General features: G+C 44.4%; 1 protein-coding gene across 1 annotated transcript in view; it reads left to right on the forward strand.

The window, feature by feature from the left end:
- The window catches only part of LOC107296016, a gene marked incomplete at its 3' end in the record, with an annotated part of 149,851 nt that overhangs the window by 108,558 nt on the left and 30,315 nt on the right, over positions 1–10,978 (forward strand). Inside the window, 1 exon segment of the mRNA XM_029285959.1 lies at positions 7,306–8,547. Coding sequence (XP_029141792.1) covers positions 7,306–8,547 — 1,242 coding nt within the window.

Below are 10,978 nucleotides of genomic sequence, written 5' to 3' on the forward strand. Positions count from 1 at the left end.
TTACGATCCAACTTTCACAGCCATACATTGCAATGTTAGAGGGAATCTTTAATTAGGGTTGCCAGGTCTGTTTCCAAAAAATAGTGGACAAGCGGGGGGGGGGGGGGTTAAGTAGTAAAAAAAGTAGACTGTACAGCTTTAGATTACGCACCATTTCATCATAAAGCTTTTGAATAAAAAAAATGTCCACTATTTTTTTTCACAAAATAGTGGACATTTTTTTTATTCAAAAGCTTTATGATGAAATGGTGCGTAATCTAAAGCTGTACAGTCTACTTTTTTTGCCAGGTGTCCACTATTTGAGTGGACAGTCCACTTTTTCACATTATGTTCACTATTTTGTGAAAAAAAATAGTGAACATAATGTGAAAAAAGTGGACTGTCCACTCAAATAGTGGACACCTGGCAACCCTATCTTTAATGCCCATCATCGCATGTAACATGATGTCCTGCGCCCTTGCAGGGTCCTCTGGCATTGCGCACAGGATCCACCAGGGGGCTCCCTCGGTAGCCCTTGGAAGAGCCGGACAGCTCCCTCCGCGCCCCCCCCGAATTGCAAGAGAACTGAGCATGCGCCCTCTGCCTCTTTCCCACGTCCAGAAGGATGCGCGCTTCCCGAGGCGTTTTCCCAAAAAAAAAAAAAGGCTTGAAAGCATCTCCGCCTTTTCTACAGTGTCCGATTCTGCTCCCCCCCCCTCGCTGCGAGCCTTCGGGTGAGCCTTTCTAGGGAGCCAAGAAGCTGCAGGGAAGTCTTGCACGGATCGCGATCCAGACGTGACTCGGGGTTCAGTGATGGGGGAGGGGCTTTTCTCCCGCGCTGGATGCGGGCATGGAGACCTGCAAAGCTTCTTCAGGCTTGGAGTCGTGGGAAGGGGGGGGGAGTCGTTGGTCCCATGTTCCCCTGCCGCCCCTGTGCATGCACGGGCTGGGCAGGGGAGAAAGGCGTTGCCCCTTGGGGGAAAAAAAAATCAGGGTCGCAGAAAGGGGGCAGCCATTTACACCCACAGCCCCCCATTTCGATGCGAAAACCTCTGCATGGGGAGAGAGAGGAGAGGTCGGATTTGCAAAACAGAGATTTGTGCCTCCAAGTCAGTTTTGACTCCTGCACAATTTCCTGCAAATTTCTTGGCCCCGTTTTCAGAAAGGGGTTTCCCTCGCCTCCCGCTTCCCAGGGAAGGGATCTGTCTAAGTCCCTCCTGTTGGCTTTGCATGCAAGGCTGGCACTCCGTGTGGAAGGAGTTGGGTGCCAGGTGTGCAAGGACTGGAACTCAGTTTCCTGCTTTCCCGCCTTTCCCCACTATCCCCAGACGGAGATGCGCCTGAGTCTGAAATGCATCATTCACACGATGTGCCCGATTAGGCCCGTGTTTTTGTCAAGCTTGGCCTTTTGTAAAGCCAGGGAGTTCAAATCCATTGTTGATTTATTTATTTACTAAATGGATTTAGAGAGCCCCTTGTGTGTCAATCGCTTGTGTCCTGGGACCCGTTTATGATTCGGATTGTGCAAATGGTGGTTCTTAACTTTCTGTGCAGCTGTAGAAATGACATTAAATTATACTAAATTACGATTAGCTGTAGAAATGACATTAAATTATACTAAATTACGATTAGCCATAGAGAGCCGTTTGGTTCAGTGATGAAAGCACCAGGTTTGAAACCAGGAGATTCAACTTCTAGTCCAACCTTTAATAATAATAATAATAATAATAATAATAATAATAATAATAATACAAAATGCCAAATCCAGTCTGAACATCTGGCTGACTGTGCGATGATCAATAATAATAATAATAATAATAATAATAATAATAATAATAATAATAATAATAATAGTAATAATGTTGGAAGGGACCTTGGAGGTCATCTAGTCCAATCCCCTGTTCAGGCAGGAAACCCTACACCATTTCGGACAAATGGCTGTCCAGTCTCTTCTTAAAAACTTCCAGTGTTGGAGCATTCACCGCTTCTGGAGGCAGGTTGTTCCACTGGTTAATTGTTCTAACTGTCAGGAAGTTTCTCCTTAGTTCTAGGTTGCTTCTCTCCTTGATTAGTTTCCATCCGTTGCTTCTTGTCCTGCCTTCAGGCGCCTTGGAAAATAGCTTGACTCCCTCTTCTTTGTGGCAGCCCCTGAGATATTGGAATACTGCTATCATGTCCCCCCTCATCCTTCTCTTCATTAAACTAGACATACCCAATTCCAGCAGCCTTTCCTTATATGTTTTAGCCTCCAGTCCCCTAATCATCTTTGTTACTCTTCTCTGTACTCTTTCTAGAGTCTCAACATCTTTTTTACATCGTGGTGACCAAAACTGGATGCAATATTTCAAGTGTGGCCTTACCAAGGCATTGTAAAGTGGTATTAATACTTTGATGTGAAAGACTTGAGCCCATCCCCCCTCTCAGCCCAATCTACTTCACAGGGCTGTTACTGTGGGGAAAATAGTAAGAAGGGGCAGTACGTATAATTGCTGCCTAGAGTAATATATAAACATAATACAGAAGATATAAAAATGAAAATTAAATTTTAATAAAAACTGGGAAGTAGAAATCCAAAACATATTTAAATGTATTTTCCAATATTTTGATAGATATTGATCCTGAAGGGTTCTCTGCAATTTTCCCCATATGTGGAGAGATCAATCTAACTCAGGGGTAGGCAACCTTGGCTCTTTTATGACTTGTGGACTTCAACTCCCAGAATTCCTGAGCCCGCATGGCTCAGCTTGGAAACCTCTCCCTTTCCCCTCAGCATGGCTGGCTCAGGAATTCTGGGAGTTGAAGTCCACGAGTCATAAAAGAGCCAAGGTTGCCTACCTCTGATCTAACAAGATTTTCCCCCTTCCCAGACATTGGTGGGTTCATCTGTATTACTCTAATCTTTCCATTACATTCCTTTCCTCCTTCCTCTTTCCTTTCCCCTTTCCTTTCCCTTTCCTTTTCCTAAGGATGCTCAGTAATTCAATTAATCACTCTAGTAAACACCTATTTGTTTCCCATTTCAGGTATGAAAGCTGGAAATCTTTTCTGATTCGTCTGAGTCTTATTTTGTCTGGGAAGAGAGCTGAATGGCCTTGGAAAATTTGGCTAGACCTCTTGTGAACAGTAAGACCTGTGACGATGCTTGAGGTCCTTTAGGAGCTGGATTAGAGACCAGAGAGAAGATGGAGGCACAATGCCCAGCAGATGCAGAAGTTAGAAAACACCCTACCGCTGCTCAGCCTTGGAACTGTGGGAAGAATGTGGCAAGCCCTGTGCAGAAGAGCCAAGAAGAGGAAGCCAACAGTTCAGAGGTCCAATGCTGTCACTTCAGAAAAGTGCAGTTCCAGGAGGGGAGGGGTCCCCGAGATGTTTGCACTCAGCTTCACTACTTTTGTTGTCAGTGGCTGCAACCAGAAAGACACACAAAGGCCCAGATGGTGGACCTGGTGCTCCTGGAGCAGTTTCTGGCTGTCCTTCCCCCAGAGATGGCAAAATGGGTGCGGGAGTGTGGAGCAGAGACCAGCTCCCAGGCGGTGGCCCTGGCCGAAGGCTTCTTGTTGAACCAGGAGGAAGAAAATATGCAAGAAGAGTTGCAGGTATGGGAATGTAACCATAGCTGCTCTAAAGAGGATCTCTCTGAATTTGTCAATTCGTTTCTGACAGAATTTTCTGAGTTTATTAACTCCTAAAGCGAGTTGTTCTATTCTTTCAGAGGATGTATTTGAGGCAATTCTTCCATTCTGTTTCGAGTTTCAGCAACGGACATTGGGGTCTGCTAATTTGAAGGTGCAATATGGTAATTCATTTCTATCTCTCTGCTCTTCCTTTGTTTCTCGTATCACATCATGTCCAGAAATCCTTGGAAGCTGTGACCGAGTATCCCAAGGGGAGGAAAGATTCATTCAGATCTTCTCAAGAGCTGCTGTTCAGGGAGGCCGTACACAAATATCAAAGTCAGGACATTATGCCAGGTAACAAAAGCTCTTTCTGTTGTGATGTGAGATTTCAAAATTTACCTGATTCTTTTGCTTCTCTTGATTGGAATCTCTCTCTCTTTAACAAATCTGCTTCCACCATTTTTCTCTGTCTCACAGAGAGTAGAAAGCTGTCCTTGGGATTTTTAGAGTCACCTCCTCTTTGTGGTGGAGCTGAAGGACTGGCTGAACCTCTACTTCAGGTAAGGAAGAGAAACGTTGGAAAAGGTCCATGAATTTAGGATGGATTTAATTTTCTTCTAGAGTTCAGTGTATACAATTGCGGTTTCTAAGCAATATGAATTTGATATCAGGTCATTGAACATTCACGCTCAGTTTAGCCAAAAGCGGTGAGATCTTGTTCTGAATTCTGCAGAAAATTCCCATTTTGTTCACTGGATCTCTTTCTTGGAGTTGGTAGAAGAAAATTACCAGATTTTTCTTGGGATTATCTATTAATAGGGAACCTTGTTTCCTTGTTTAGGATGTTGTGTCTTTTGAGGATGTGGCCGTGCATTTCTCTAAGGAGGAGTGGTCTCAACTGGATGCTGACCAAAAAGCGCTCCACGGAGAAGTCATGCTAGAGAATTCCAGGAATCTGGCTTCTCTAGGTAAGAACTCCTGTCTGTGCTCAGAAACGTAGGGAAGGGGCTTAAATGTTATTTCTGATTTAAAAACATCATTTATTTAATAATAATAATAAAGTTGGAAGGGACCTGAAATATCGCATGGGCATAAGTATTCAGACCTTTCACTCAGTACTTTGTTGAAGCATCTTTGGCAGCAGTTACAGCCTCGAGTCTTTTGGGGTATGACGTGTCAAGCTTTGCACACCTGGATTGCGAAGTGGTATGTGTTGACACCGCTAACTCGTCGTGGCATTGAGTCATTATTGACCCCCCTGGATTGGGGGATTTTCTGCCATTCTTCCTTGCAAATCCTCTCAAGCTCAGTCAAGTTGGATGGCGACTGTCAGTGCACAGCCGTTTTCAGGTCCCTCCAGGGATGTTCAATAAGGTTCAAATCAGGGCTTTGGCTTGGCCACTCTAGGACATTCACAGAGTTGTCCCTAAGCCACTCCTGTGTTGTCTTAGTTGTCTGCTTAGGATCGTTGTCATGTTGGAAAGTGAACCTTCGGCCCAGTCTGAGGTCCTGAGCACGGTGGAACAGGTTGAGGTCCTGAGCACTGTGGAACAGGTTTTCATTGAGGAGATCCCTGTACTTTGCTCCATTCACCTTTCCCACAACCCTGACCAGTCTCCCAGTCCCTGCTACTGAAAAACATCCCCACAGGACTGGGACAGGGGTAGGCGGCCTTGGCTCTTTTGTGACTCGTGGACTTCAACTCCCAGAATTCCCGAGCCAGCCAGTCCACAAGTCGTGGGGGAGCCAAGGTTGCCTACCCCTGGACTAGGAGCACGGAGGCTATTCAAAATCCATATTGCTCTAAGTTCAAATCCTCTACAATTCATTTGTGAACAAGAACAAAGAGATTTTTGTTGTGTTTTGCTTTGTATTCTGACCAGTTTCTAAGCATGGTTTAACCACCTTCCTTCCCTTCCTTCTTTTGAAGCCGAGCTATCACATCTTTCTTCTAACTTAATGTTTCCATTTGCACTTTCCATTTATGTTAGAATTCAGAATTCTTTTTTTTTTTTTTTTAGAAATTAAAAATCGTTCTCGGCTTTGAAAACATTATCTCCAAGGTAATGAGATAAACCCACTGAGCAATTCTCACTTAACAGAAGGACCTATGAGTCTTTCCTTCTCCCTGCACACAGAGTCTCTTCTACACAATGACTGAATAAGACTGACTTTTCAGATTCTCCCTGACTACCTAGCCTCAGCAATAAACAGGATCAGAATTCTGTCATGTTAACTAGCTGTGCCTGATGTTTAGAGTAGCACTATATATGCAGTTTGATTTTGTTCCCTTTATTAGTTCAAAGGTTGTGCAAAATAGCCTGAGGTAAAAGAGCAAGTGTTGTCATTGCTCCTGCAGTGTCATTTCAATAAATGTCCCCACAGGATGATGGTGCCACCAGTATGCTTCACTGGTGGGATGGTATTGGGCAGGTGATGAGCTCCTGGATTCCTCCGGACGTAACATTTAGAATTGAGGTCAAACAGTTCAATCTTGGTTTCATCACATCAGATAATGTTGTTCCTTACAGTCTGAGAGTCCTTCAGGTGCTTTTTTTTTTTTGCAAATTCAAAGCGGGCTTTCATGTCTTTTGCACTGAGGAGAGGCTTCCGTCTAGCCACTCTGCCTTAAAGCCCAGATCGGTGGAGGGCTATAGAGATGGTTGTCCTTCTGGAATTGTGTCCCATCTCCACACAGGACCTCTGGAGCTCAATCAGAGTGACAGTCTCTTACTAAAGCCCTTCTCCCCTGAGTCTGACCAGGTGACCAGCTCTTAGAAGAGTCCTGGTTGTCACAAACGTCTTCCATGTGAGAATTATGGAGGCCACTATGCTCTTAGGAACATCAGTGCAGCAGAAATTTTATGGTGTGGCCTCTGTTGAGGAAGATCCAGCCTTCCAGGTTTCGGTATTCGCTCGTGAACCTAGTCACTGGGTCCCCAATGGCCCTGAGCTGCTGTAACCAAGAATGGATGAGCCCTGAGAGAGATGTTCCCTTCTCAGAGATGTGCCCACTAGTGTACTGAGTTTAGCATCAGCCTAAGTTGAGGGTGGGGAGCTATTGCCATCCAGAAATACCCCTTGGCTTTCAGAGATTCTGCTCTGCAGACAAGTGTAGAGCTAGTGGATATGTTGCTGCTCCAGCATGATACAGTGTCCAATGCACTTCAGGAGTTTGTGGCACCATGGAACAGTCCCAGGTCAAAGATTAGATCAGGGTTGTGTCTTAGGTTTGTTATGATGTGATCCAAACCTTTTATATGAGGATCAGTAGGGATCCACTTGGAAATGGGTCTTTGTCAAAATCTTAGCTTGGAATCTTCATGTTTGCCAACAAAACAGCCAAAAAAGATATTGATGATTCTTTGGGTAAATTTCAGAAGAAAAGGTTTGATTGTTGCCCTATTCTTGCTACAGTTTTCATTTTTCTTTTTCAAGGCTTCAATGGGCAAGAGAATAAGAATTGCAAGGAAGAATGCCAGGCGATCCTTTCGGAAGTGGGAAAAGGGAAATTTGCAGATCAGGTGCAACGAAAGAGGGATGAAACAAAGCGATCACAGAGTGGAATTGAAAAAAGTGGGCTTCCTAACCATACAATCATCAATACGGGAGAAAGGCCATATAAATGCATGGAGTGTGGAAAGAGGTTTAATAAATCCGATCATCTCATTTCCCATAAAAAGATACATTCAGAAGAGAAACGATTTACCTGCATGGCGTGTGGAAAGGCCTTCTCTAATAATTACTCTCTTATAATCCATCAAAGGAATCACAAAGGAGAAAGGCCTTATAAATGCATGGAGTGTGGAAAGAACTTTACTTGTAGGAGTAATCTTAACACCCACAAGAGGATCCACACAGGAGAGAAGCCATATAAATGCATGGAATGTGGAAAGACCTTCTGTTATAATCGCTCTCTTATAATCCATCAAAGGAGTCACAAAGGAGAAAGACCTTATAAATGCATGGAGTGTGGAAAGACCTTTACTTGTAGCAGTAGTCTTAATACCCACAAGTTGATCCACGGAGAAAAGAAGCCATATCAGTGCATGGAGTGTGGAAAGACCTTCTGTTATTCTAAGTCTCTTATAATCCATCAAAGGAATCACAAAGGAGAAAGACCTTATAAATGCATGGAGTGTGGAAAGACCTTTACTTGTAGCAGTCGTCTTAATTTCCACAAGAAGATCCACACAGGAGAGAATCAATGCATGGAGTGTAGAAAGACCTTTACTTCTAGAAGTAGTCTTAATTCCCACAAGAGGATCCACACAGGAGAGAACCCATATCAATGTATGGTGTGTTCAAAGGGTTTTAGGAAGAGTAGTAGTCTTGCCTCTCATAATAGGATCCACACAGGAGAGAAACCGTATCAATGCATGGAGTGCGGAAAGACCTTTACTTGTAGCAGTAGTCTCATTTCCCACCAGCCGATTCACACAGGAGAGAAACCATATCAATGCACAGAGTGTGGAAAGACCTTCTGTTATTCTCAGTCTCTTATAATCCATCAAAGGAACCACAAAGGAGAAAGACCTTACAAATGCACAGAGTGCGGAAAGAGCTTTACTTGTAGCAGTAGTCTTAATTCCCACAAGAGGATCCACACAGGAGAGAAACCGTATCAATGCATGGAATGTGGAAAGGGTTTTAGGAACAGTAGCAATCTTGCCTCCCACAATAGGGTTCACACAGGAGAGAAGCCGCATCAATGCACGGAGTGTGGAAAGACATTTGTTTCTAGCAGCAATCTTAATTCCCACAAGAGGAGCCACACAGAGAAGCTATACCAGTGTAGCGAGTGTGGGAAGAGTTTTACTAGGAGTCAAAGTCTGGCTGTCCATAAAAAGATTCACACTGGAGAGAAACCGTATCAGTGTATAGAGTGTGGAAAGAACTTTACTAATAGCAGTTGTCTTAATTCCCATAAGAGGAGCCACACGGAAGGGAAGTCATAGGGCAGTGATGGCGAACCTTTTGGAGACCGAGTGCCCAAAAACTGGCCCCGCCCCCACTCCATCCCCCTGCCCTGCCCCCGCTCTGCCCCCCGCATCCCCCGCCCTGCTGCCCACAGGACCACTCACTGCCTCCAGGGCCCGCCGCAGATCGCCAAGGCAGCCCAGCAGTGCTATGGCGGCCCACACCCTCTGCCCGCACCCTGCAGCATCAACTGCATGATGGGGTGTGAGGGCAGAGTCTTGTCTACGCTGCCTGGCTGCCATCTCCTTGGCTGCGCTGCTCTGCGTGGGCCACCCTCGAGGGCGACTCTCCTTCAGGGGGGCTGCTGGAGAAGAGGGGGTCGTGGGGGGAGGCAAGGTTGGGGCAAGGGCATGTGTGCCAACAGAGAGGGCTCCGAGTGCCACCTCTGGCACCCGTGCCATAGGTTTGCCACCACTGTCATAGGGCTTTAGAAAGAGTTGTGATTTTCACTTCCCATAAAAGGAGCCATACAGGGGGAAAAAAACCCATATGAACGCATGGAATCTGGGAAGAGCTTTGAAAGGCGTTATGCTCTTACATGCCATAGAAGGATCCGCACATGGGATAAACCATATCAATAAAGGAAGTGTGGGAAGAGCTTCAATAGAACTACAGATAGTCTTCGGCTTATGCCTGCAGTTGAGCCCAAACTTTTTGTTGCTAAGCGAGACAATTATTAAGTGAGTTTTGCCCCCTTTTTTGACTTCTTGCCACATTTGTTAAGCGAGTCACTGTCGTCGTTAGGTTAGTAACACTGTTGTGAATCTGGCTTCCCCATTGGCTTTGCTTGTGAAAAGCTCACAAAAGGCAACCACGTGACCCAGAAACATTACAACTGTTATGAACCAGTTGCCAAGCATCTGAAGTTTGATCAAGTGACCCTGGAGATGCTGCAACAGTGTGAAGTTTGTGAAAGTGTGGAAAACTCTCGTAAGTCACTTTTTTCAGTGCTTCTGTAACTTTGAACAATCACTAAACAGACTGTTGTAAATCGAGGCTACCTATAGTCTAAAATCTCATGTGAGGACCATTTGAGTAATAATCCAAATAAATATACCGCTGATTTAAATGGCACCCAATTTGATTGACTTGAGCTCAAAACATTCATCAGAAGTACTGGATTCTAGACAATTTTTAAGTTTTCTCCTGTCTCCCGAAAAGGGTTGTGGATATGTTTTGTTTTGAAAAAAATATCCAGGATACAAAAGAGAAACATACAAACAATGTGCAAATTCTTTTTATGTTTTTTTTAATACTAGATTTGTCAACTTTCCGATTAGCGAACCCAAAAGAAGTAAACATTCTCGGTAGCTTTGAATTCCCCAAAGTATAACGTTTATTGGATACACCATCTCGGTACTGCAGAAGCACAACTAGCTCTGGTTTTCCTGCAGAAATGGTCACTTAGTTAAACAATAGGTTCCCTTTCTCTCCACCCCTGGGTGATCACACTTTTTCCAATTATAAAACTCCCTTTTTATTATGGGAACAATCCACGTCTCCGTCTAACACCTGCGATAGTGACCTTGGCGAGGTTCAGGCTCTCTCGATCCGTAGACAAAAGCTTAGCATTCCATTCTCCCCTCCCTCCCTCCCTCCCTCCCGCTTGAATAGCAAGTTGAAGAGTGACAGAAGCTTAGAAGAAATAGAGAGATTCAATCCTGGCATGCCGACCCCCTGGAAGAAGGGTAGACCTAGAAAAATATCAAATACACCTTAACATTACTAAAATAATCTTTAGCTCTCTATTTCCTCTTTGGACATTTTGGGTATCTTAAGATAAGATAAGATAACCTTTATTGTCATTTTTTTTACTGTGGGCACAACGGCACACATCAAAAATGAAATTTAGTTGCCCGCTCTCAAAGTGAAACACATACATGACACACACCGAAAACATACTATGTACAACATATGTATAGACCCACACCCTTACATATACATAGCAAATAAATATTAAATAGTGTCCATCTTGAATATATAATGGAAGGAGGAAGCTTGAGAGTTCACAAGGTTAATGCTGTATGGAATGAAACTATGGCTGAATCTGGATGTTCTGCTACGGATACCACGGAGCCCCCTCCTCCCAGAAGGTAACAAGGAAAACAGGTCGCGGAGAGGATGTGTAGTGTCCCAGATAATCTTACGGACCCTGCTCAAGCAACGCTTCTGTGCTATGTCTTGGATGGGAGGAAGGGAACAGCCAATGATCTTTTCGGCCATTCTCACCACTCTCTGCACCGCCTTCCTGCCTGAAGCAGTGATGCTTCCAAACCAGACTAGTTCACCTGTATTAACATTATGGGCAACAACCCACTCAGCATCAGCTGAGGGATATTCTTTCCACTGCACTAAGCATTGTAGCCTTCCCTTCAAATGTCTTGAGTCCAATATTTTTTTTT

This window comes from Protobothrops mucrosquamatus, unplaced genomic scaffold, assembly GCF_001527695.2.
Source record: "Protobothrops mucrosquamatus isolate PMUCROS unplaced genomic scaffold, P.Mucros_1.0 scaffold2602, whole genome shotgun sequence".
Classification (NCBI taxonomy): Eukaryota; Metazoa; Chordata; class Lepidosauria; order Squamata; family Viperidae; genus Protobothrops; species Protobothrops mucrosquamatus.